This window comes from Oncorhynchus keta, chromosome 11 (genome assembly GCF_023373465.1).
Source record: "Oncorhynchus keta strain PuntledgeMale-10-30-2019 chromosome 11, Oket_V2, whole genome shotgun sequence".
Taxonomy (NCBI): domain Eukaryota; kingdom Metazoa; phylum Chordata; class Actinopteri; order Salmoniformes; family Salmonidae; genus Oncorhynchus; species Oncorhynchus keta.
Window position 1 is genome coordinate 11,445,406 of NC_068431.1, and position 27,226 is coordinate 11,472,631.

A 27,226-nucleotide genomic window follows, 5' to 3' on the forward strand; every position below is an offset into this window, starting at 1 on the left:
AGGGTAGGTAACTAGATTCAGCCTCGAGTCGATTTTTGTCGGAGCGGGTGGTCGGGGGGGTGAGTTCGGAACGTAATTATAATTTGTACACTGCAAATTGACCACAAAGATGTTATTTTCAAATCCAATAATTTCATAACTTGATCATATTGACACGTGTGTGTGTGTGTGTGTGTGAGAGTGTGTAAACAGATTTCCTAAATTAACACGTTTTTTTACTGAATTCCTGATGATTTTATTTTTTTATTACTAAACTAAAATTTCATTTTTTCCCCAACGATCTACACAAAATACTCTTGTCAAAGTGGAAGAAAAATTGTAATACTTGAAAATAAATATTGCATTGGGAAAGTATTCAGACCCCTTCCCTTTTTCCATATTTTGTTACGTTACAGCCTTATTCTAAACTGTATTAATAAAAACATTTCCTCATCAATCTACATACATAATGACCAAGCTAAAACAGGTTTTTAGAAATGGTTGCACATTTATTACAAATAAAAACCCAGAAATAACTTATTTACGTAAGTATTCAGACCCTTTGCTATGAGACTCGAAATTGAGCACGCACCTGTCTATATCAGGTCCCACAGTTGACAGTGCATGCCAGAGCAACAGACAGGTGTGTGCCTTTCCAAATCATGTCCAATCAATTGAGTTTACCACAGGTGGACTTTAATCAAGTTGTAGAAACATCTCAAGGATGGTCATCGGAAATCAAATAAAATCAAATCAAATTTTATTTGTCACATACACATGGTTAGCAGATGTTAAATGCGAGTGTAGCGAAATGCTTGTGCTTCTAGTTCCGACAATGCAGTGATAACCAACAAGTAATCTAACTAACAATTCCAAAACTACTGTCTTATACACAGTGTAAGGGGATAAGGAATATGTACATAAGGATATATGAATGAGTGATGGTACAGAGCAGCATACAGTAGATGGTATCGAGTACAGTATATACATATGAGATGAGTGTGTAGACAAAGTAAACAAAGTGGCATAGTTAAAGTGGCTAGTGATACATGTGTTACATAAGGATGCAGTCGATGATGTAGAGTACAGTATATACATATGCATATGAGATGAATAATGTAGGGTAAGTAACATTATATAAGGTAGCATTGTTTAAAGTGGCTAGTGATATATTTACATAATTCCCATCAATTCCCATTATTAAAATGGCTGGAGTTGGGTCAGTGTCAATGACAGTGTGTTGGCAGCAGCCACTCACACTGTTAGTGGTGGCTGTTTAACAGTCTGATGGCCTTGAGATAGAAGCTGTTTTTCAGTCTCTCGGTCCCAGCTTTGATGCACCTGTACTGACCTCGCCTTCTGGATGATAGCGGGGTGAACAGGCAGTGGTTCGGGTGGTTGATGTCCTTGATGATCTTTATGGCCTTCCTGTAACAACGGGTGGTGTAGGTGTCCTGGAGGGCAGGTAGTTTGCCCCCGGTGATGCGTTGTGCAGTCCTCACTACCCTCTGGAGAGCCTTACGGTTGAGGGCGGAGCAGTTGCCGTACCAGGCGGTGATACAGCCCGCCAGGATGCTCTCGATTGTGCATCTGTAGAAGTTTGTGAGTGCTTTTGGTGACAAGCCGAATTTCTTCAGCCTCCTGAGGTTGAATAGGCGCTGCTGCGCCTTCTTCACGACGCTGTCAGTGTGAGTGGACCAATTCAGTTTGTCTGTGATGTGTATGCCGAGGAACTTAAAACTAGCTACCCTCTCCACTACTGTTCCATCGATGTGGATAGGGGGGTGTTCCCTCTGCTGTTTCCTGAAGTCCACAATCATCTCCTTAGTTTTGTTGACGTTGATGCACAGGATGCACCTGAGCTCAATTTTGAGTCTCATAGCAAAGTGTCTGAATACTTTTGTTCAAATAATTTATTTCTGTTTTGTATTTGTAATACATTTGCTAACTTTTCTGAAAACCTGTTTTTTCGCTTTGTTATGGGGTATTGTGTGTAGATTGATAAATTTAAAAAATGCATCCATTTTAGGATAAGGCTGTAATGTAACAGAAGGTGAAGGTGTCTGAATACTTTCCAAATGCACTGGATATATCTTGATTAGATACAGGGCCTTCAGAATGTATTCACACCCCTTGACTTTTTCAAAATGTTGTGTTATAGAATTTAAAACGGATTAAATGTATATTTTTTGGGTCACTGCACAAAGCACATTTCTACTCCTGAACTTATTTAGGCTTGCCATAACAAAGGGGTTGAATACTTATTGGCTCAAGATATTTCAGCTTTTCATTTGTAGTACATTTCTAAAAATGTAATAATTCCAGTTGGAGTTTTTAATGGCTGTGAAAGGAGAAGTGAGGATGGATCAACAACATTGTAGTTTCACTACAATACTAACCTAATAAAAAATATTCCAAAACATCCATCCTGTTTGCAACAAGACACTAAAGTAGTACTGCAAAATATATAGCAAAGCGATTCACTTCTTGTCTTGAATACAAAGTGTTATGTTTGGGACAAATCCAATACAACACATTACTGAGTACCACTCTTCATATTTTCTAGCATAGTGGTGGCTGCATCATGTTATGGGTATGCTTGTAATCGTTAAGAGACCCGGCGCCAGAATGAATCAGTTGGACAGGCCTTTGATTTCCGTAGCGGGGCATATTTTTTTTCACGGGACCCCCTGTGTGCAAGTGCTAGCACATTCACATTTTTTTTTAATTGCTGTAATAGTAGCTTATTAAAGACCATATTTCTTGTGAGGTTCAAGTTGGGTAAAGCTTTTACAATTTTTATCCTACCATTTCTACCAATCTTCATGATTGATTATTTTGACATGCACATTTTTGTGGAACAATTTCATTTCAAGAATAGCTCTTTTTTGTTTCTGAAAATCATTGTCACATGGTTAATCATAATGTGAAATAAAATGGTGCAAATCTAAAAGTTCAAATTCAATGAACACATTGATACACTGATTCATTGGCAGCTAAAGAAGTTTGAGCACAGAACTCAGATGCAGCAGTGGGCATAACTGTCAACTAAGTCAAATACATAGGCCTAAAGCCCACAAATAAAAACTGTAGAAAATATCTTGAATCACATTCATTTCTCTACTCCGCCTGCCTCCCCTTTCTATCTGTCTTGACTTGAGCTATTGCTATTGAAATGCAACATTGTATCAAATCATCCCTTGGTCTGGCCTGAAGATGTTGCTAGCGAACTTGTAACAATTGTATCAACTAGCCTATTCCTGGTTCCTGCTCCAGTGAGTTCGGGACATAAATGTTTTTTTTATGATGTTTCCACTGTATATATGGAATCATCAGATATATTTGGCTCTTTCACACTGAGGCTTGGTGATTATCGAGGCCGGGAGTGTTGGAATGATTTTTCAAATACTGAGGAACTATCATTCGCAATGGATGTTTAAAAAAAAATAAACTGACTTTGTTAAATGTTTGACATTTTTCGTTGACTTGTGTGAGGAGAAGAATCAATGAGTGGTGTACTTCGTGAGTTAAGACAATCAGACATTGCCAAATGGACGCACCATATCTTCGCCACACTCCCTTCTTCTTCTTGATGCAAATTTTAAATGATTTGACTTTTTAAAAAAATGTAACCTTTTTTATTTAACTAGGCAAGTCAGTTAAGAACAAGTTCTTATTTACAATGACGACATACCCCGGCCGAACCCGGACGATGCTGGGCCAATTGTGACCCGCCCTATGGGACTCCCAATCACGGCCGGATGGGATACAGCCTGGATACCGAACCAGGGACTGTAGTGAAGCCTCCTGCACTGAGATGCAGTGTCTTAGACCGCTGCGCCACACGGGAACACTAATAATAATACTACTACTAATACTAATAATAATAATACTCAACAGATTATTTTCACACATTCTAGACTCTTTTCATTTGACAGTCACAACTCAATCAGATCTATTGCCATGTGCACTAGCCAAATAAATGTTTCGCTGTCCAGACGGCATCAGATACATGGTCTATACATACTGAGACAGATAGGGGGCGCTGTTTCACTGTCCAGACCTCATCAGATACATGGTCTATACATACTGAGACAGATAGGGGGCGCTGTTTCACTGTCCAGACCTCATCAGATACATGGTCTACACATACTGAGACAGATAGGGGGTGCTGTTTCACTGTCCAGACCTCATCAGATACATGGTCTATACATACTGAGACAGATAGGGGGCGCTGTTTCACTGTCCAGACCTCATCAGATACATGGTCTATACATACTGTGACAGATAGGGGGCGCTGTTTCACTGTCCAGACCTCATCAGATACATGGTCTATACATACTGAGACAGATAGGGGGCGCTGTTTCACTGTCCAGACCTCATCAGATACATGGTCTATACATACTGAGCGCTGTTTCACTCTCTCGGATGCTTTAACTGAGATTGTTTCTTTCTGTCGCAGCTTGTATCAATATTTCAATATGAGGTACGGTAGGGTGGGCTGGTTCCTAGAGGAAAACCTGGTTCAGTCTGCTTTCCACCAGACACTGGGAGATGAATTCACATTTCAGCAGGACAATAACCTAAAACACAAGGCCAAATCTACACTGGAGTTGGTTTCCAAGGAGATCGGATATGTTCCTGAGTGGCCGAGTTACAGTTTTGACTTAAATATACTTGAAATCTATGGGAAGACCTGAAAAACCAACTTGACAGAGCTTGAAGAATTTTTAAAAGAATAATGGGCAAAACGCTTGTGCACAAGTGTGGAAAGCTCTTAGACTTACAGTTGAAGTCAGAAGTTTACACTTAGGTTGGAGTCATTAAAACTCGTTTTTCAACCACTCCACAAGTTTCTTATTAACAAACTATAGTTTTGGCAAGCCGGTTAGGGCATCTACTTTGTGCATGACACAAGTCATTTTTCCAACATATGTTTAAAGACAGATTATTTCACTTATAATTCACTGTATCACAATTCCAGTGGGTCAGAAGTTTACATACACTAAGTTAACTGTGCCTTTAAACAGCTTGGAGAATTCCAGAAAATGATGTGATGGCTTTAGAAGCTTCTGATAGGCTTATTGACATCATTTGAGTCAATTGGAGGTGTACCTGTACCTCTTTCCTTGGCATCATGGGGAAATTAGCCAAGACCTCAGAAAACAAATTGTAGACCTCCACAAGTCTGGTTCGTCCTTGGGTGCAATTTCCAAACGTCTGAAGGTACCACGTTCATCTGTACAAGCAATAGTACGCAAGTATAAACACCATGGGACCACACAGCCATCATACCGCTCAGGAAGGAGACACGTTCTGTCTCCTAGAGATGAACATACCATGTGAAGATGCTGGAGGAAACGGGTACAAAAGTATCTATATCCACAGTAAAACGAGTTCTATATCAACATAACCTGAAAGGCCGCTCAGCAAGGAAGAAGCCACTGCTCCAAAACCACCATTAAAAAAAGACAGATTACAGTTTGCAACTGCACATGGGGACAAAGATTGTACTTTTTGGAGAAATGTCCTTTGATCTGATGAAACAAAAATACAACTGTTTGGCCATAATGACCATTATGTTTGAAGGAGAAAGAAAAAAAATGAATTCAGTCTGTAACATAACAAAAATGTGGAATAAGTCAAGGGGTATAAATGCTTCCTGAAGTCACTATCTATTCAACCCTCTGAGTCAATACATACAGGAATCACCTTTGGCAGGGATAGCAGCTGTACATTTTTCTGGGTTAGTCTCTAAGAGCTTTGCACAACTGGATTGTATAATATTTGCATGTTCTTTTTTAAACTCTTCAAGCTTCGTCAAGTTGGTTGTTCATTGCTGGACAGTCGTTTTCAAGTGTTGACATAGATTTTCAAGTAGATTTAAGTCAAAACTGTAACTAGGCCACTCAGGAACATTCAATGACATCTTGGTAAGCAACTCCAGTGTAGATTTGGCCTTGTGTTTTAGGTTATTGTCCTGCTGAAAGGTGCATTTGTCTCCTAGTGTCTGTTGGAAAGCAGACCTGAACCATCTTGGCCAGGTCGCAGTTGCAAATGAGAACTTGTTCTCAATTAGCCTACCTGGTTAAATAAAGGTGTTCTCAACTAGCCTACCTGGTTAAATAAAGGTGTTCTCAACTAGCCTACCTGGTTAAATAAAGGTGTTCTCAATTAGCCTACCTGGTTAAATAAAGGTGTTCTCAATTAGCCTACCTGGTTAAATAAAGGTGTTCTCAACTAGCCTACCTGGTTAAATAAAGGTGAAATAAAAAAATAAAAATGTTTAAAGTCCTTGCAGATGACAAGCAAATCAATAACATGATACAGCCACCACCATGCTTGAAAATATGAAGAGTGAATATGTGCTTGAAATTCACTACTGGACTGAGGGACCTCACAGATAATTGTATGTGTGGGTACGGAGAAGAGTTAGTCATTTAGAAATCATGTTAACCACTAACTATTATAGTCCATGCAACTTATTATGTGACTTGTTAATCCTGTTTTTACATGTGGGGAATCTCAATAGATGTGACTGGAAACCAGAGCTATTAGCTCCTGCATACCATGAGTTTTTGTTGTGTCTTTTCATTCCTTTCACTGTTGTACAGTTGATCTGCCATGTTGTTACAGCCTACATGTTGGCCGACGTTACCATGTTGATCTAATTAATTCCAGAGCATAGCAGTTCTGTCTCCCATTACTCTAACCTTCCATTAGTTACATCTGTCAGGTGCCCCCCCCTATCTGGCTCAGCTGAACTGTGACAGGGGAGGTTAGAACGAATGGTCCATAGGTGTGCTCTCTGAGTCCCTGAAAACATTGCCTCATGTTTATCACTGATCAGCTGCATTAACCCCACCTCTGTTTGCCTTTCTTCTTCTCTGTTTTCTCTAATGCATTCTTCTCCATCTTTCGAATTCGAGTTCTGTTGTCAGCTGGTTAATCTTTCATCCCTGAATGTTTTTGGGTGTCTCTCTAGTGTTGTCATAATCTATTTTATGCTGCTTCTCGAATCAGGATAGATCTTGAGAACCCTTTTTACTCATCAGTCAATTTAATGACTGTCATTATATCCTGTAGTTTCCGCCCGCTATGCCACTCCTGAGAGGAGAAAGTTGAGTAGAGCGCAGCTGTTTCCTGGCACTCTGCTCTGTGACTGGCAGGTCTGCTCTGTGACTGGCAGGTCTGCTGATAGGTGATAGGAGTGAAATGGGGCCTGACAGGAAATGGCTGATTGTTGTGTAGACTCTAGGCTGTAGACTCCACACTGAGCTTTAGGGGCAACAGGAGCCCTCACAACCTGCTCCCAGAACAGGCTCAATCTGGTCAGAGGAGTTCGCCTAGGCCCTCGCTGGACATCTAGGCTAAATCAGAGGTCTATTAAGACCACTACCTATCCTAACACCACCACTCTAATACTCAAAACACACGGTATAATACCAGGAAGCCATGCAGAATATCCATCTGTGATAGAGGTCATAGTTCACATTGGTTACCCACCAGTGTCATTCAGTGTGTTTTATTAATATGATTCTTGATGTAAGTCTGTGTCGTGTGTTTCTTGCAGCACTAACGTGGTGATGAACTACTCTGATATCGAGTCCAAGGTGCGAGAGGTCACCAATGATGACCCCTGGGGTCCCTCTGGACAGCTCATGGGAGAGATCGCCAAGTAAGGGACAACCACAGCACAACGTTCAGTCCTATCACATTTGCATAACTAGCCTAGTAGTTGTGGCTTTACCAGTACTCTCTAATCCCATCCATATTTCTGATGTTCCTCTCAGATCCACGTTCATGTACGAGCAGTTCCCTGAGGTCATGAACATGCTGTGGACCAGAATGCTGAGGGACAATAAGAAGAACTGGAGAAGAGTTTACAAGGTGCCGAGTCTCTGTTCCACTGCTTATGTTTCATTCATTGCCTGTGGTGAGGAAGCCTAGTGTCATGTTGCCTGTGGGTAGGAAGCCTAGTGTCATGTTGCCTGTGGTGAGGAAGCCTAGTGTCATGTTGCCTGTGGTGAGGAAGCCTAGTGCCATGTTGCCTGTGGGTAGGAAGCCAAGTGTCATGTTGCCTGTGGTGAGGAAGCCTAGTGCCATGTTGCCTGTGGGTAGGAAGCCTAGTGTCATGTTGCCTGTGGTGAGGAAGCCTAGTGTCATGTTGCCTGTGGTGAGGAAGCCTAGTGTCATGTTGCCTGTGGTGAGGAAGCCTAGTGTCATGTTGCCTGTGGTGAGGAAGCCTAGTGTCATGTTGCCTGTGGTGAGGAAGCCTAGTGTCATGTTGCCTGTGGGTAGGAAGCCTAGTGTCATGTTGCCTGTGGTGAGGAAGCCTAGTGTCATGTTGCCTGTGGGTAGGAAGCCTAGTGTCATGTTGCCTGTGGTGAGGAAGCCTAGTGTCATGTTGCCTGTGGTGAGGAAGCCTAGTGTCATGTTGCCTGTGGGTAGGAAGCCTAGTGTCATGTTGCCTGTGGTGAGGAAGCCTAGTGCCATGTTGCCTGTGGGTAGGAAGCCTAGTGTAATGTTGCCTGTGGTGAGGAAGCCTAGTGTCATGTTGCCTGTGGTGAGGAAGCCTAGTGTCATGTTGCCTGTGGTGAGGAAGCCTAGTGTCATGTTGCCTGTGATGAGGAAGCCTAGTGTCATGTTGCCTGTGGTGAGGAAGCATAGTGTCATGTTGCCTGTGGGTAGGAAGCCTAGTGTCATGTTGCCTGTGGTGAGGAAGCATAGTGTCATGTTGCCTGTGGTGAGGAAGCCTGGTGCCATGTTGCCTGTGGGTAGGAAGCCTAGTGTCATGTTGCCGGTGGGTAGGAAGCCTAGTGTCATGTTGCCTGTGGTGAGGAAGCCTAGTGCCATGTTGCCTGTGGGTAGGAAGCCTAGTGTCATGTTGCCTGTGGTGAGGAAGCCTAGTGCCATGTTGCCTGTGGGTAGGAAGCCAAGTGTCATGTTGCCTGTGGTGAGGAAGCCTAGTGCCATGTTGCCTGTGGGTAGGAAGCCTAGTGTCATGTTGCCTGTGGTGAGGAAGCCTAGTGTCATGTTGCCTGTAGGTAGGAAGCCTAGTGCCATGTTGCCTGTGGTGAGGAAGCCTGGTGCCATGTTGCTTGTGGGTAGGAAGCCTAGTGTCATGTTGCCTGTGGTGAGGAAGCCTAGTGTCATGTTGCCTGTGGTGAGGAAGCCTAGTGCCATGTTGCCTGTGGGTAGGAAGCCTAGTGTCATGTTGCCTGTGGGTAGGAAGCCTAGTGTCATGTTGGCTGTGGGTAGGAAGCCAAGTGTCATGTTGCCTGTGGTGAGGAAGCCTAGTGCCATGTTGCCTGTGGGTAGGAAGCCTAGTGCCATGTTGCCTGTGGGTAGGAAGCCTAGTGCCATGTTGCCTGTGGTGAGGAAGCCCAGTGTCATGTTGCCTGTGGGTAGGAAGCCCAGTGTCATGTTGCCTGTGGGTAGGAAGCCTAGTGCCATGTTGCCTGTGGTGAGGAAGCCTAGTGTCATGTTGCCTGTGGTGAGGAAGCCTAGTGCCATGTTGCCTGTGGGTAGGAAGCCTAGTGTCATGTTGCCTGTGGTGAGGAAGCCTAGTGCCATGTTGCCTGTGGGTAGGAAGCCTAGTGTCATGTTGCCTGTGGTGAGGAAGCCTAGTGCCATGTTGCCTGTGGGTAGGAAGCCTAGTGCCATGTTGCCTGTGGGTAGGAAGCCAAGTGTCATGTTGCCTGTGGTGAGGAAGCCTAGTGCCATGTTGCCTGTGGGTAGGAAGCCTAGTGTCATGTTGCCTGTGGTGAGGAAGCCTCGTGTCATGTTGCCTGTGGGTAGGAAGCCTAGTGTCATGTTGCCTGTGGGTAGGAAGCCTAGTGTCATGTTGCCTGTGGTGAGGAAGCCTAGTGTCATGTTGCCTGTGGTGAGGAAGCCTAGTGCCATGTTGCCCGTGGGTAGGAAGCCTAGTGTCATGTTGCCCGTGGGTAGGAAGCCTAGTGTCATGTTGCCTGTGGGTAGGAAGCCTAGTGTCATGTTGCCTGTGGTGAGGAAGCCTAGTGTCATGTTGCCTGTGGTGAGGAAGCCTAGTGCCATGTTGCCTGTGGGTAGGAAGCCTAGTGTCATGTTGCCCGTGGGTAGGAAGCCTAGTGTCATGTTGCCTGTGGTGAGGAAGCCTAGTGCCATGTTGCCTGTGGGTAGGAAGCCTAGTGTCATGTTGCCTGTGGGTAGGAAGCCCAGTGTCATGTTGCCTGTGGGTAGGAAGCCTAGTGCCATGTTGCCTGTGGTGAGGAAGCCTAGTGCCATGTTGCCTGTGGTGAGGAAGCCTAGTGCCATGTTGCCTGTGGGTAGGAAGCCTAGTGCCATGTTGCCTGTGGTGAGGAAGCCTAGTGCCATGTTGCCTGTGGGTAGGAAGCCTAGTGTCATGTTGCCTGTGGGTAGGAAGCCTAGTGTCATGTTGCCTGTGGTGAGGAAGCCTAGTGCCATGTTGCCTGTGGGTAGGAAGCCTAGTGTCATGTTGCCTGTGGGTAGGAAGCCTAGTGCCATGTTGCCTGTGGGTAGGAAGCCAAGTGTCATGTAGCCTGTGGTGAGGAAGCCTAGTGCCATGTTGCCTGTGGGTAGGAAGCCTAGTGTCATGTTGCCTGTGGTGAGGAAGCCTAGTGCCATGTTGCCTGTGGGTAGGAAGCCAAGTGTCATGTAGCCTGTGGGTAGGAAGCCAAGTGTCATGTAGCCTGTGGTGAGGAAGCCTAGTGCCATGTTGCCTGTGGGTAGGAAGCCAAGTGTCATGTAGCCTGTGGTGAGGAAGCCTAGTGCCATGTTGCCTGTGGGTAGGAAGCCTAGTGTCATGTTGTCTGTGGTGAGGAAGCCTAGTGTCATGTTGCCTGTGGGTAGGAAGCCTAGTGCCATGTTGCCTGTGGGTAGGAAGCCTAGTGCCATGTTGCCTGTGGGTAGGAAGCCTAGTGCCATGTTGCCTGTGGGTAGGAAGCCTAGTGCCATGTTGCCTGTGGGTAGGAAGCCTAGTGCCATGTTGCCTGTGGGTAGGAAGCCTAGTGCCATGTTGCCTGTGGTGAGGAAGCCTAGTTTCATGTTGCCTGTGGGTAGGAAGCCAATTGTCATGTTGCCTGTGGTGAGGAAGCCTAGTGTCATGTTGCCTGTGGGTAGGAAGCCTAGTGCCATGTTGCCTCTAACAGATGCTCCTCTCCTCCAGGCCTTACTACTATTGGCATATCTCATCAGGAACGGATCGGAGCGAGTTGTCACCAGCGCGAGGGAACACATCTACGACCTTCGCTCCTTAGAAAACTACCATTTTGTTGGTAAGCAATCATTTGGGACTGGTGCTACACAGCAGCACTGAAAGACCCAGAGCAGTGTGAACCCTAAGCCTGGCTATTGATTCATTCCATAACCATCCCCACGCCTCTCTTCTACACCAATCAGGATGTCCTCAGAGATGAGGCTCTTGGTTTCAGATGGAACACCCAGGAGTATTCATTAGTGAGGAAGTTTCCATGGCCACAGCTGGAGTACTGAAGAGTCAGTCAGATGTAAGTCATGTTCTGGTTTTCAACCTGGTATATATGTACATATGTAATGTGCACAAATGAAAAGTATGTAAATGATCAACTTGAGTGGCTCCTTGGATACCAACTGTATGCATTTGTGATTTGCTATGACAGAGTTGAAAACCTTGGATGGTTTTTGTACATGTTTTGTGTGGCGAGGCTGAGCCTGCATCTGTTTTCAGTGGTACAACAACACATGCTTTGGAGCCTAATGGCATCACAGAAATGTGAGAAACTCTGAAAATGTACGGTGGGGCAAAAAAGTATTTAGTCAGCCACCAGTTGTGCAAGTTCTCCCACTTAAAACAGATGAGAGAGGCCTGTCATTTATCATAGGTACACTTCAACTATGACAGACAAAATGAGAGAGAAAAATCCCGAAAATCACATTGTAGGATTTTTTATGAATTTATTTGCAAATTATGGTGGAAAATAAGTATTTGGTCACCTACAAAGAAGCACGATTTCTGGCTCTCACAGACCTGTAACTTCTTCTTTAAGAGGCTCCTCTGTCCTCCACTCGTTGCCTGTATTAATGGCACCTGTTTGAACTTGTTATCAGTATAAAAGACACCTGTCCACAACCTCAAACAGTCACACTCCAAACTCCACTATGGCCAAGACCAAAGAGCTGTCAAAGGACACCAGAAACAAAATTGTAGACCTGCAGCAGGCTGTGAAGACTGAATCTGCAATAGGTAAGCAGCTTGGTTTGAAGAAATCAACTGTGGGAGCAATTATTAGGAAATGGAAGACATACAAGACCACTGATAATCTCCCTCAATCTGGGGCTCCACGCAAGATCTCACCCTGTGGGGTCAAAATGATCACAAGAACGGTGAGCAAAAATCCCAGAACCACACGGGGGGACCTAGTGAATGACCTGCAGAGAGCTGGGACCAAAGTAACAAAGCCTACCATCAGTAACACACTACGCCGCCAGGGACTCAAATCCTGCAGTGCCAGACGTGTCCCCCTGCTTAAGCCAGTACATGTCCAGGCCCATCAGAAGTTTTTGTCACTTCTAGATTAGACTACTGCAATGCTCTACTTTTCGGCTACCCGGATAAAACACTAAATAAACTTCAGTTAGTGCTAAACACGGCTGCTAGAATCTTTACTAGAACCAAAAAAGGCGAAAATTGAAAAAAAAAAGGAGTAATCCTTAAATATTTGAGTAAGATAACATATTTACTGTAGAGCTGTGTTCATCTTTTTTCATGCTTCGCTCTCAAGAATTAGCATTTGGTGCATGACATGAGCACTCACTAGGCTCTGTTACATAAAGTCCCCACTGAGACAAATACTGTCTCCAGGACAGGCCTGTTGTGGCAGTGAAACAATGGTGCCTGTGTTCCTCCTCCTGAAGAAGGTCCATAAAGGCCTGGTCCCAAGCTCTACCAGACCCTCATCCCAAGCTCTACCAGACCCTCATCCAAAGCTCTACCAGACCCTCATCCAAAGCTCTACCAGACCCTCATCCAAAGCTCTACCAGACCCTCATCCAAGGTTCTACCAGACCCTCATCCAAAGTTCTACCAGACCCTCATCCCAAGCTCTACCAGACCCTCATCCCAAGCTCTACCAGACCCTCATCCAAAGCTCTACCAGACCCTCATCCAAAGCTCTACCAGACCCTCATCCAAAGCTCTACCAGACCCTCATCCAAAGCTCTACCAGACCCTCATCCAAGGTTCTACCAGACCCTCATCCAAAGTTCTACCAGACCCTCATCCCAAGCTCTACCAGACCCTCATCCCAAGCTCTACCAGACCCTCATCCAAAGCTCTACCAGACCCTCATCCAAAGCTCTACCAGACCCTCATCCAAAGCTCTACCAGACCCTCATCCAAAGCTCTACCAGACCCTCATCCAAAGTTCTACCAGACCCTCATCCAAAGTTCTACCAGACCCTCATCCAAAGCTCTACCAGCTTTGACAAACGTCACTTTATTTGCTTCAGTGTTGACTTCCCCTTTAACTGCTTAACCCTGTCACTATGGCCAATGAGAGGTCAGGTTTATAGATGGTGCTGATTCTATTGTCAGTTTTCAATTCAAATGACCCCCACCATGGTGTAATGTGGGAAGCCAAAAGTGAAATGATTTCTACACTTTTTTAATTTGGTGAATGCCAGTGTATTAAAGTGTCCAATCGTGTTGTGTTCCTCCCCTCATCGCCAGACGACAATGGGAAGGACCAGGGCGTCAACGTGCGTCAGAAGGTGAAGGAGATGGTGGAGTTTGTTCAGGATGACGACCGGCTCCGGGAGGAGAGGAAGAAGGCCAAGAAAAACAAGGACAAGTATATCGGCGTGTCCTCAGACAGCACTGGAGGAGGAGGATTCAACAAGACCAGCTGTAAGTGTCACCACACGGGAGGGAGAGCAGATTATCTGTGATGCTCTGTTGAGAATGTGTTATGGTCTCTCATTTCCATGCGCTCACAAATCTGTCATTTACATTTAGTCCCTGTCACTGTAATGTACCTCTAGTCCCTGTCACTGTAATGTACCTCTAGTCCCTGTCATTTACCTCTAGTCCCTGTCATTTACCTCTAGTCCCTGTCATTTGCATCTAGTCCCTGTCATTTACCTCAGGTCCCTGTCATTTACCTCTAGTCCCTGTCATTTACATCTAGTCCCTGTCATTTGCATCTAGTCCCTGTCATTTGCATCTAGTCCCTGTCATTTACCTCTAGTCCCTGTCATGTACATCTAGTCCCTGTCATTTACCTCTAGTCCCTGTCATTTACATCTAGTCCCTGTGATTTGCATCTAGTCCCTGTCATTTGCATCTAGTCCCTGTCATTTACCTCTAGTCCCTGTCATTTACATTTAGTCCCTGTCACTGTAATGTACCTCTAGTCCCTGTCACTGTAATGTACCTCTAGTCCCTGTCATTTACCTCTAGTCCCTGTCATTTACCTCTAGTCCCTGTCATTTACCTCTAGTCCCTGTCATTTACATCTAGTCCCTGTCATTTACCTCTAGTCCCTGTCATTTACCTCTAGTCCCTGTCATTTACCTCTAGTCCCTGTCATTTGCATCTAGTCCCTGTCATTTACCTCTAGTCCCTGTCATTTACCTCTAGTCCCTGTCATTTACATCTAGTCCCTGTCATTTGCATCTAGTCCCTGTCATTTACCTCTAGTCCCTGTCATTTACATTTATTCCCTGTCACTGTAATGTACCTCTAGTCCCTGTCATTTACCTCTAGTCCCTGTCATTTACCTCTAGTCCCTGTCATTTACCTCTAGTCCCTGTCATTTACATCTAGTCCCTGTCATTTACCTCTAGTCCCTGTCATTTACCTCTAGTCCCTGTCATTTACCTCTAGTCCCTGTCATTTGCATCTAGTCCCTGTCATTTACCTCTAGTCCCTGTCATTTACCTCTAGTCCCTGTCATTTACATCTAGTCCCTGTCATTTGCATCTAGTCCCTGTCATTTACCTCTAGTCCCTGTCATTTACATCTAGTCCCTGTCATTTGCATCTAGTCCCTGTCATTTACCTCTAGTCCGTGTCATTTACATCTAGTCCCTGTCATTTACCTCTAGTCCCTGTCATTTACCTCTAGTCCCTGTCATTTACCTCTAGTCCCTGTCATTTACATCTAGTCCCTGTCATTTGCATTTAGTCCCTGTCACTGTAATGTACCTCTAGTCCCTGTCATTTGCCTCTAGTCCCTGTCATTTACATCTAGTCCCTGTCATTTGCATCTAGTCCCTGTCATTTACCTCAGGTCCCTGTCATTCACCTCTAGTCCCTGTCATTTACATCTAGTCCCTGTCATTTGCATCTAGTCCCTGTCATTTACCTCTAGTCCCTGTCATTTACATCTAGTCCCTGTCATTTGCATCTAGTCCCTGTCATTTGCATCTAGTCCCTGTCATTTGCATCTAGTCCCTGTCATTTACCTCTAGTCCCTGTCATTTGCATCTAGTCCCTGTCATTTACCTCAGGTCCCTGTCATTTGCATCTAGTCCCTGTCATTTACCTCAGGTCCCTGTCATTTGCATCTAGTCCCTGTCATTTACCTCAGGTCCCTGTCATTTGCATCTAGTCCCTGTCATTTGCATCTAGTCCCTGTCATTTGCATCTAGTCCCTGTCATTTGCATCTAGTCCCTGTCATTTGCATCTAGTCCCTGTCATTTACCTCTAGTCCCTGTCATTTACCTGTAATCCGTGTCATTTACATCTAGTCCCTGTCAATTACCTCTAGTCCCTGTCATGTACCTCTAGTCCCTGTCATTTACCTCTAGTCCCTGTTACAGTAATTTATCTCAAGTCACTGTAATGTACCTCTAGTCACTGTAATGTACCTCTAGTCCCTGTAATGTATCTCTAGTCCCTGTAATGTACCTCTAGTCCCTGTAAAGTAACTCTAGTCACTGTAATGTACCTCTAGTCCCTGTAATGTACCTCTAGTCCCTGTCTCTGTAATGTACCTCTAGTCCCTGTAATGTACCTCTAGTCCCTGTAATGTACCTCTAGTCCCTGTCATTTACATCTAGTCTGTCATGTACCTCTAGTCACTGTAACTCTAGTCCCTGTAATGTACCTCTAGTCCCTGTCATTTACCTCTAGTCCCTGTCTCTGTAATGTACCTCTAGTCCCTGTCTCTGTGAGTCTAGTTGCAGGTCTCTGTCTGCAGTCTCAGAAGGCTTCCAGAATATCGCTCCTCTATCTATGCCTTCCTCTATTCCCCACAGGCCTCTTCCTCCTCATCACTGATCTTTTGATTAGAGCGATTTTCAATCCAGGGCAAATCATGTCTTCTCACATCTTCATCAGTGAGATTTCTGATCATGTTTGTACGAGGAAAAACCTCAACACCCTCACTATGTAACAGAACATATCTTCCCCATATCTGTTTTTGATTCGCTGCTTTCTGATCTGCTCTTCCGATATCTAATCGTCGGGCGAGTCCCTTGCCATTTCATTTGGATTCGGTTGGAGAAGCAACTGATTGAAAGGCTTTATTTTCATGCTCCATTGATTTCTCCCTTTGATTCCTGATATCTTTGATTTGCTGCTGTGATTTCCCACTTCATTAGTCAAACCAGAGTTCCCATTTTGTCAATTAATGATGTGGCAGGGGGGGGGATTATTTTTGTCGCACAGGATCAAAATAACACTGCGATGGCGACATTCACATAGAGATGCTCGCTCTGTTTCAGCAGACACACTGTAGCTGTGCGGTGCTTGTGTTGTCAATGGGCCCATCCATTTTCAATGCAGAATAACCAATTATCTGTTGCACATCTTAATTGGCATTCCAGATAGATGCAGTGCAGTCCCACAACGGCTCTCATTATGTTAGTGAAGTGAGGCTCACTCAGCATAGCTACAAAACACGTTAATGGTACCAAACCACACTTGATTTTTCAGCATAAACCTGTAACCCTGTTTCCCCCCTCTCTGCCCCTCTCCTCCCCCTCAGCGGGGGAAATGTTTGACTCCGAGCCCAAGGGGAAGTGGGATGAGGACTGTGACAAGAGCAAAGGAGCCTTCCCCTTCAGTGAGAAGCTGGGAGAAATCAGCGACAAGATCGGCAGCACCATCGACGACACTATCAACAAGTTCCGCAAGAATGAGAGGGATGACTCGCCCGACAGAATCAGGTATTCCTGAGTCTGTTGAAGTGCAAAAGGCCAAAAACGAAAATGGAGATGTAATGCTGAACATTTCCCAAACACGCTCCCGGAGACCCCAGGGGGTGCACATTTTGGTTTTTGCCCCAAAAACTACACAGCTGATTCAAATGATCAACTCATCAGGCTTTGATTGTCTGAATCAGCTGAGTAGTGCTCGCACAAAAAAACAAAACGTGGACTCCCTGAGGTCCCCGGGACCGAGTTTGGGAAAAGCTGGCTTAAGGCAATACATCTATTTATTGATAGAGCATTTCTTTCATGTGTGTGTTGTTGTTCTCTTTCTCCCCCCAGTGACAACGAGGAGGACAGGGTATCGCAGAACAGCCGGCCGGTGTCTGGGTCAGAGAAGCTGTCGGAGTTCAGAGACGAGGAGGAGACTGTTACGACCACGAGCATCCAGATCAGCCATGCAACGGAGACCACCACCACACGCAAACGTGGCGGCATCCGCTCCAAGACCGTGGATCTAGGGGCCGCTGCTCACTACACAGGGGACAGGGGCAGGCTGGACGCAGACAACGGAAAGGTACCTCTGACCTCCCTGTGTCTCACTCTGACCTCCCTGTGTCTCACTCTGACCCCTGACCTCCCTGTATCTCACTCTGACCCCTGACCTCCCTGTATCTCACTCTGACCTCCTTGTGTCTCACTCTGACCTCCCTGTGTCTCACTCTGACCTCCCTGTGTCTCACTCTGACCTCCCTGTGTCTCACTGTGTCTCACTCTGACCCCTGACCTCCCTGTATCTCACTCTGACCTCCCTGTGTCTCACTCTGAACTCCCTGTGTCTCACTGTGTCTCACTCTGACCCCTGACCTCCCTGTGTCTCACTCTGACCCCTGACCTCCCTGTGTCTCACTCTGACCTCTGGCCTCCCTGTTTCTCACTCTGGCCTCCCTGTGTCTCACTCTGACCTCCCTGTGTCTCACTCTGACCTCCCTGTGTCTCACTCTGGCCTCCCTGTTTCTCACTCTGGCCTTCCTGTGTCTCTCTGACCTCCCTGTGTCTCACTCTGACCCCTGACCTCCCTGTGTCTCACTCTGACCTCCCTGTGTCTCACTCTGGCCTCCCTGTTTCTCAATCTGGCCTCCCTGTATCTCACTCTGACCCCTGACCTCCCTGTATCTCACTCTGAACTAGTGATCCTGCACGTCAATGTAGGTCAATAGGCTGTGTATACTCAACAGAACCTTCTTTTGAAGCCTATAGAGACACTGTTGAGTTGTCTGTGGAATCTATTTTCATCTTTGAGGTTTTCTAGAGACTGAAACACAAGATGGTTGTCTCCCGTGAGACAGAAGAAAGCTGTGTTTCATCTCTTCTGACTGTCTAATGACATGATAGAAACGGATGGCAGCAGGATCAGAGAACAGGAGGAGCTCCTGGGCTGCCTTATTCAAACTGTTTCTAGACTAATGCTGCTCTCTTGTGGCAGCTTTAGGAAGTGTAGCACCATTTGTTATTCCAACTCAAATTAAAAGTGAACAGCTTGTGTGTGTGTCCTTATCTCATTCTCTGTGCCCTCTTCAGACGTCTGCTAGCCATTCTTCAAGCAGTAGCCTTGCAGACCTTCTTATGGTGGACGCTGAGTCCAGTCAGACTGCACCAGCAGGTGAGACCTATCACTCACTCATCTAATGAGCCAGTCAGCCACAGTGGTACACACATTGAGAAGAGGTCGCTATATATAAAGTGATAGCACTCTAAAGTAAGGTGTCTTAAAGCCATAGAGATGTAGCTCCTCCAGAATCACCACAGACAAGAGGGGAGGGAGCAGGCAGCCTAAGATGCCAATATGTCAGACCAGTGTTCCAGACAGCATAGGGAGAGGAGAGGAGAGGAGCGAAGAGGAGAGGAGAGGAGAGGAGAGGAGAGGAGAGGAGAGGGAGAGGAGAGGAGAGGAGAGGAGAGGAGCAGGCAGCCTAAGATGTCAGACCAGTGTTCCAGACAGCATAGGGAGAAAACGGGAGGGGAGGGAAGGGAAGACGAGTAGAGGAGAGGGAGGAAGAGCATGGCATGGCCAGCTGTCTGAGACTGAGCCAGTTTTTGCTGGGGAGTGAATGCTGCATGTTCACACACAGAGAGCTGCTGCGGTCCCTCGTGACGTTGCCTTCTCCATCCAAAAGAGCTCGGGCCTGTCTCACGCTCAGCCATATACTGGGAGAGAGGGAGGGGAGACGACATCCTCATCTCCTCCACTGATACTGTTCTCTGTGTGTGTGTGTGTGTGTGTGTGTGTGTGTGTGTGTGTGTGTGTGTGTGTGTGTGTGTGTGTGTGTGTGTGTGTGTGTGTGTGTGTGTGTGTGTGTGTGTGTGTGTGTGTGTGTGTGCGCGTGCACCATCCAGGTGGAAGTTCAGACCTCATCTGTGATTTTGCTGACTTCTCCTCCCCAGCTGCCTCAGCCAGTCTCCCTTCATCAGCCGGTACATCTGTGCTTCCCCTCTCCATCGTCTGAACACTATCCCTCTCCATCGTGTGAACCCTATCCCTCTCCATCGTCTGAACCCTATCCCTCTCCATCGTCTGAACCCTATCCCTCTCCATCGTCTGAACCCTATCCCTCTCCATCGTCTGAGCACTATCCCTCTCCATCGTCTGAACACTATCCCTCTCCATCGTCTGAACCCTATCCCTCTCCATCGTCTGAACACTATCCCTCTCCATCGTCTGAACACTATCCCTCTCCATCGTCTGAACACTATCCCTCTCCATCGTCTGAACACTATCCCTCTCCATCGTCTGAACACTATCCCTCTCCATCGTCTGAACACTATCCCTCTCCATCGTCTGAACCCTATCCCTCTCCATCGTCTGAACCCTATCCCTCTCCATCGTCTGAACACTATCCCTCTCCATCGTCTGAACCCTATCCCTCTCCATCGTCTGAACACTATCCCTCTCCATCGTCTGAACACTATCCCTCTCCATCGTCTGAACCCTATCCCTCTCCATCGTCTGAACCCTATCCCTCTCCATCGTCTGAACCCTATCCCTCTCCATCGTCTGAACACTATCCATCTCCATCGTCTGAACACTATCCCTCTCCATCGTCTGAACACTACCCCTCTCCATCGTCTGAACACTATCCCTCTCCATCGTCTGAACACTATCCCTCTCCATCGTCTGAACACTACCCCTCTCCATCGTCTGAACACTATCCCTCTCCATCGTCTGAACCCTATCCCTCTCCATCGTCTGAACCCTATCCCTCTCCATCGTCTGAACCCTTCCCCTCTCCATCGTCTGAACACTATCCCTCTCCATCGTCTGAACCCTATCCCTCTCCATCGTCTGAACCCTATCCCTCTCCATCGTCTGAACCCTATCCCTCTCCATCGTCTGAACCCTATCCCTCTCCATCGTCTGAACACTATCCCTCTCCATCGTCTGAACCCTATCCCTCTCCATCGTCTGAACCCTATCCCTCTCCATCGTCTGAACACTATCCCTCTCCATCGTCTGAACCCTATCCCTCTCCATCGTCTGAACCCTATCCCTCTCCATCGTCTGAACACTATCCCTCTCCATCGTCTGAACACTATCCCTCTCCATCGTCTGAACACTATCCCTCTCCATCGTCTGAACACTATCCCTCTCCATCGTCTGGACACTATCCCTCTCCATCGTCTGAACACTATCCCTCTCCATCGTCTGAACACTATCCCTCTCCATCGTCTGAACACTACCCCTCTCCATCGTCTGAACACTATCCCTCTCCATCGTCTGAACACTACCCCTCTCCATCGTCTGAGCACTATCCCTCTCCATCGTCTGAGCACTATCCCTCTCCATCGTCTGAACACTATCCCTCTCCATCGTCTGAGCACTATCCCTCTCCATCGTCTGAGCACTACCCCTCTCCATCGTCTGAACACTATCCCTCTCCATCGTCTGAACCCTATCCCTCTCCATCGTCTGAACACTACCCCTCTCCATCGTCTGAGCACTATCCCTCTCCATCGTCTGAGCACTACCCCTCTCCATCGTCTGAACACTATCCCTCTCCATCGTCTGAGCACTATCCCTCTCCATCGTCTGAGCACTACCCCTCTCCATCGTCTGAACACTACCCCTCTCCATCGTCTGAGCACTATCCCTCTCCATCGTCTGAGCACTACCCCTCTCCATCGTCTGAACACTACCCCTCTCCATCGTCTGAACACTATCCCTCTCCATCGTCTGAACACACTCTGCTGTCTGTATTACAGCTTCAATCTGAGGCAGGCCACTTCCCAATAACTCCAGCAGAAAACATTTTCATAAACCTGGTAGCAGGGGAAAACTGAAGAGGTGAACAGCCATGCCACAGAGGTGTTTAGGGGGAGTCCCCTCTCTTGTCCCCCTCCGGTCCCCCTGTGGTCCCGTGCAGTACCCTGTGGTCCCGTGCAGTACCCTGTGGTCCCGTGAAGTACCCTGTGGTCCCGTGCAGTACCCTGTGGTCCCGTGCAGTACCCTCTGGTCCTGATGAGTGATCCCACTGGGCTGTGTGTGCTGGTACTCCCCTTGGGGCGATCTCTGTTACCTCTACTGTTCACCTGCTGCCTGACAAGGTGAAAGACGTCCCCCTTACAAAAGAACAGGACATGCCTCATGCCTTGTTCATTTCTCTACACCTTTTTGCAAATGCTGAACACTGTGGATAATGAAATCTTCACTCTTCACTCCTTAGGGTCAGGGTCCAGTGGGAAGGGTGAGTTTGGGGATTGGAATGCGTTCTCCAGTCCGCCGGCCCCCACCCCACCCTCAGTTGACTTATTTGACCTGATTGGCTCCAATCACACCTCCCTCACCGCCTCCCAAAGCATGACCTTCTCCATGTGTGGTACCTAGAGTGTGGGTGTCGCCAACACCGACCTGCCCATCTCCAGATCACAGGTACAGGTGGCTCACAGGACTCCTCCTCACTACATGAAACATTGTTATAGATGGAAGTGCCTCATTATCGTGCAAAAGGTCTACGTTGTGAATATAAAGGATGTACTTTTGTATATATAGTGTATGTGAACACCCCTTCACATCAGTGGATTCTGCTATTTCAGCCACACCCGTTGCTGACAGGTGTATACAATCGAGCTCACAGCCATGCAAACTCCACATATTAACATTAGCAGGTGAATGACCTTACTGAAGAGCTCAGTGATTTTCAACGTGGCACCGTCATAGGATGCCACCTTTCAGTGGCATCCTATCAATGTCTGTCCTGCTAGAGCTATCCCGGTCAACTGTAAGTACTAGAGGTCGACCGATTAATCGGAATAGACAATTAATTAGGGCCCATTTCAAGTTTTCATAACAATCGGAAATCGGTCATTTTGGATGCCGATTTTTCCGATATTTTTTTTTAAATGTACATATATATATATATATATATATATATATATATATATATATATTTTTTTTTTACACCTTTATTTAATCTTTATTTAACTAGGCAAGTCAGTTAAGAACACATTTTTATTTTCAATGACGGCCTAGGAACAGTGGGTTAACTGGCTCGTTCAGGGGCAGAACAACAGATTTTTACCTTGTCAGCTCAGGGATTCAATCTTGCAACCTTTCAGTTAACTAGTCCAACTCTCTAACCACCTGCCTCACAAGGAGCCTGCCTGTTATGTGAATGCAGTAAGAAGCCACGGTAAGTTGCTAGCTAGCATTAAACTTAATCAGTCATAATCACTAGTTATAACTACACATGGTTGATGATATTACTAGTTTATCTAGCGTGTCCTGCGTTGCATATAATCGATGCGGTGCGCATTCGCGAAAAAGGACTGTCGTTGCTCCAACGTGTACCTAACCATAAACACCAATGCCTTTCTTAAAATCAATACACATATTTAGCTAAAATAAATCCAGGTTAGCAGGCAATATTAACCAGGTGAACCAATTGTGTCACTTCTCTTGTGTTCATTGCACGCAGAGTCAGGATATATGCAACAGTTTGGGCCGCCTGGCTCATTGTGAACTAATTTGCCAGAATTTTACGTAATTATGACAACATTGAAGGTTGTGCAATGTAACAGGAATATTTAGACTGATGGATGCCACCCGTTAGATAAAATACAGAACGGTTCCGTATTTCACTGAAAGAATAAACGTCTTGTTTTCGAGATGATATTAATGACCTAATGATACCATAATAATGACCTAAGGCTCGTATTACTGTGTGTTATTATGTTATAATTAAGTCTATGATTTGATAGAGCAGTCTGACTGAGCGATGGTAGGCACCAGCAGGCTCGTAAGCATTCATTCAAACAGCACTTTTGTGCATTTTGTCAGCAGCTCTTCTGTTTATGACTTCAAGCCTATCAACTCCCGAGATTAGGCTGGTGTAACCGATGTGAAATGGCTAGCTAGTTAGCGGGGTGCGCACTAATAGCGTTTCAAACGTCACTCGCTCTGAGACTTGGAGTAGTTGTTCCCCTTGCTCTGCAAGCTTTTTTTTGATGGGTAACACTGCTTCGAGGGTGGCTGTTGTCGTTGTGTTCCTGGTTCGAGCCCAGGTAGGAGCGAGCAGAGGTACGGAAGCCATACTGTTACACTGGCAATACTAAAGTGCCTATAAGAACATCCAATAGTCAAAGGTATATGAAATACAAATGGTATAGAGAGAAATAGTCCTATAATTCCTATAATAACTACAACCTAAAACATCTTACCTGGGAATATTGAAGACTCATGATAAAAAGAACCACCAGCTTTCATATGTTCTCACGTTCTGAGCAAGGAACTGAAACGTTAGCTTTCTTACATGGCACATATTGCACTTTTACTTTGTTTTTGCATTATTTAAACCAAATTGAACATGTTTCATTATTTATTTGAGGCCAAATTGATTTTATTGATGTATTATATTAGGTTAAAATAAGTTTTCATTCAGTATTGTTGTAATTGTCATTGCCTCCCCCCCATTTAAAAAAATCAGCCGATTTTAATCGGTGTCTGCTTTTTTTGTCCTCCAAATATCGGGATATCGGCGTTGAAAAATCATAATCGGTCGACCTCCAGTAAGTACTGTTATTGTTAAGTGTAAATGTCTAGGAGCATCAACGGCTCAGCCGTGAGTTGGTAGGCCACACAAGCTCATAGAACGGGACCGTCTGTCCTCGGTTGTAACACTACTGAGTTCCAAACTGCCTCTGGAAGCAACATCAGCACTGTTCGTCGGGTGCTTCATGAAATGGGTTTTTATGGCCGAGCAGCCGCACACATACCTAAGATCAACATGCGTAATGCCAAGTGTCGACTGGTGGTGTAAAGCCCGCCGCCATTGGACTCCAGTGCACCTGGAGCAGTGGAAACGCATTCTCTGGAGTGATCAATCACACTTCACCATCTGGCAGTCCGACGGTCACATCTGGGATTGGCGGATGCCAGAAGAATGCTATCTACCCCAATGCATAGTTCCAACTGTAAAGTTTGGTGGAGGAGGAATAATGTTCCGGGGCTGTTTTTCATAGTTCCGGCTAGTCCCCATAGTTCCAGTGAAGGAAAATCTAAACACTACAGCATACGATTCTGTGCTTCCAACTTTGTGGCAACAGTTTGGGGGAGACCCTTTCCTGTTTCAGCTTGACAATGCCCCCTTGCACAAAGCAAGGTCCATACAGAAATATTTTTTGGAGATTGGTGTGGAAGAACTTCACTGGCCTGTACAGTACCCTGACCTCAACTCCATCGAAACACATTTGGGTTGAATTGGAACGCCAACTACGAACCAGGCCTAATCTCCTAACATCAGTGCCGACCTCACTAATGCTCTTGTGGCTGAATGGAAGCAAGTCCCCGCAGCAACGTTCCAACGTCTAGTGGAAAGCATTCCCAGAAGAGTGGAGGTTGTTATAGCAGCAAAGGAGGGCGACCAACTCCATATTAATGCCCATGATTTTGGAATGAGATGTTGGACTAGCAGTTGTCCACATACTTTTGGTCATGGTAGTGTAGCATCTATGGGCTTTCATATTTTCATGTAGTGTGATTTGTAGGATAGATGATTGTGATAACCTGGCCTGTGTTTTTGTGTTGTTTCTTCTTTGGGTTGTTGTAGAACTTTGGACCAATGCAAGGGGACTTATTGCCCCAGCACGTGGAGCTCCAGAAGCCCTGCCTCCCCCCCACATGGTCAGACCCCAGCGTCAACATCAGCCTGGACTTCCTGTCTCCTGGTATGCAGATGACCACCTGCAAGCCCAGCCTCAACAACATGTTACAGCAAGGTCTGTTATTAACTCACTGTCATCACGTATTTCTCTGTGTTGACCGTCAACTGGGGCGGCAGGGTGGCCTAGTGGTTAGAGCATTGGACTAGTAACCGGAAGGTTGCAAGTTCAAACCCCCGAGCTGACAAGGTACAAATCTGTTGTTCTGCCCCTCAACCTGTAGTTAACCCACTGTTCCTCGGCCGTCATTGAAAATAAGAATTTGTTCTTAACTGACTTGTCTAGTTAAATAAAGGTAAAATAAAAACAAACTTGTAATGTCAATGTCTATGTGTCTTGCAAGAAGGTCTAACTGACAGTAATCACCATATTTGTCATTTCAGATCCCCTGCTTTCAGGAGTCCAGCCGCCCATCAACTTGACTCAGAGGTTTGGAGGCCTGAATCTGAACATCCAGGCCACAGCCACACCCATCAGACTTTCCACCAACCTCATGATGCCCGCCAGTGCCATGGGCCTAGGCATGCCTCCCACCATGGCAACGGGTACCATGGGGATGGGCGCCATGCGAATGGGAGGAGTGGGCGAATGGGAGCCTGTCAATCAGGGAATTATGAACATGGTTGTGGGCACCCTGGGTATGCCAGGGATGGGCATAGGGCAGCCCATGGTCAACCCTGCCTTCCCGAACTTCTGCAACTTCGGGAAATGAGAGAGCTGAAGGATTTGTGTGGAAGAGTTTTGTTCAGAACACACCATTATGAACGGAAAGCTGCATACGCGGACTACTTGAGAAATATCTAATGTCTAATATTGACTTGCGCTCCCTTCTGCCCTCAGAACAGCCTCAGTTCGTCAGGGCATGGACTCTATAAGGTGTCGAAAGCTTTCCACAGGGGATGCTGGTCCATGTTGACTCTAATGTTTCCCACAGTTGTGTGAAGTTGGCTGGATGTTCTTCGGGTGGTGGATCATTCTTGATACACAAGGAAAACTGTTGAGCATGAAAAGCCCAGCAGCGTTACAGTTCTTGACACAAACCAGTGCGCCTGGCACAAACTACTTAACACCCTATGAATGGCACACTTACACAATCCACGTCTCAAGACATCCTTCTTTAACCTGGCTCCTCCCCTTCATCTATCTGATGGAAGTGGATTTAAGTGACATCATTAAGGGATCATAGTTTTCACCTGGATTCGGCTGGTCAGTCTGTCATGGAAAGAGCAGGTGTCCTTCATGTTTTGTACATTCAGAGTGTGTGTGTAATCAAGAGTTTGAATTTGTTTTTGGGCGGGAAGGGCTTATCTAACATTACATTTTGTATATGGTTGAAAGCATATACATTCTACTTTCTTGGTGTTTCTACCAACACCAGATAAATACTTCAGAAAACATGTTTGTTACTGTGTCCCTTTTCTACTTTCATGTTGTCATGTCTCTGTTTTCAAACATGTCAGAAGAGAGTTCAAGAATTACCTCACATTGACCATACTTCATGCCGGGACTCAGAACAGGAATGGCAAAATTTGTAAATATATTTTTGGTGTGCAAAAACAAGTATTATTGCGCTATTAAAGATGTCTTGGAAAGTATGGGCTTAAAGAACAAAAGTCCCACTATAAAGGTAACTGGGTTCCATTTGGGCACTATGAAGGTAACTGGGTTCCATTTGGGCACATTTGGGCACTATAAGTATGAAGGTAACTGGGTTCCATTTGGGCACTATAAAGGTAACTGGGTTCCATTTGGGCACTATGAAGGTAACTGGGTTCCATTTGCGCACTATGAAGGTAACTGGGTTCCATTTGGGCACTATAAAGGTAACTGGGTTCCATTTGGGCACTATGAAGGTAACTGGGTTCCATTTGGGCACTAATAAAGGTAACTGGGTTCCATT

At 45.9% G+C, this 27,226-nt stretch overlaps 1 protein-coding gene across 4 annotated transcripts in view; it reads left to right on the forward strand.

Moving 5' to 3' along the window:
- Positions 1–26,938, forward strand: part of LOC118389808 (clathrin interactor 1-like) — a 47,797-nt gene extending 20,859 nt beyond the window's left edge. The window contains exons 2-11 of one of the 4 annotated variants that reach the window (XM_052529451.1): positions 7,553–7,657; positions 7,773–7,869; positions 11,147–11,255; positions 13,688–13,864; positions 16,950–17,130; positions 17,455–17,689; positions 18,694–18,775; positions 19,510–19,587; positions 21,834–22,039; positions 25,215–25,352. In XM_052529451.1, the coding sequence (XP_052385411.1) occupies positions 7,553–7,657; positions 7,773–7,869; positions 11,147–11,255; positions 13,688–13,864; positions 16,950–17,130; positions 17,455–17,689; positions 18,694–18,775; positions 19,510–19,587; positions 21,834–21,994 (1,225 nt within the window). In that variant the 3' untranslated portion in view covers positions 21,995–22,039; positions 25,215–25,352. Of the gene's footprint in view, positions 1–7,552; positions 7,658–7,772; positions 7,870–11,146; positions 11,256–13,687; positions 13,865–16,949; positions 17,131–17,454; positions 17,690–18,693; positions 18,776–19,509; positions 19,739–21,372; positions 22,040–25,214; positions 25,384–25,709 lie in introns of those variants that run through there. The other 3 variants (XM_052529450.1, XM_052529453.1, XM_052529452.1) reach the window with 3 other exon arrangements.
- Positions 26,939–27,226: the final 288 nt, after the last annotated feature.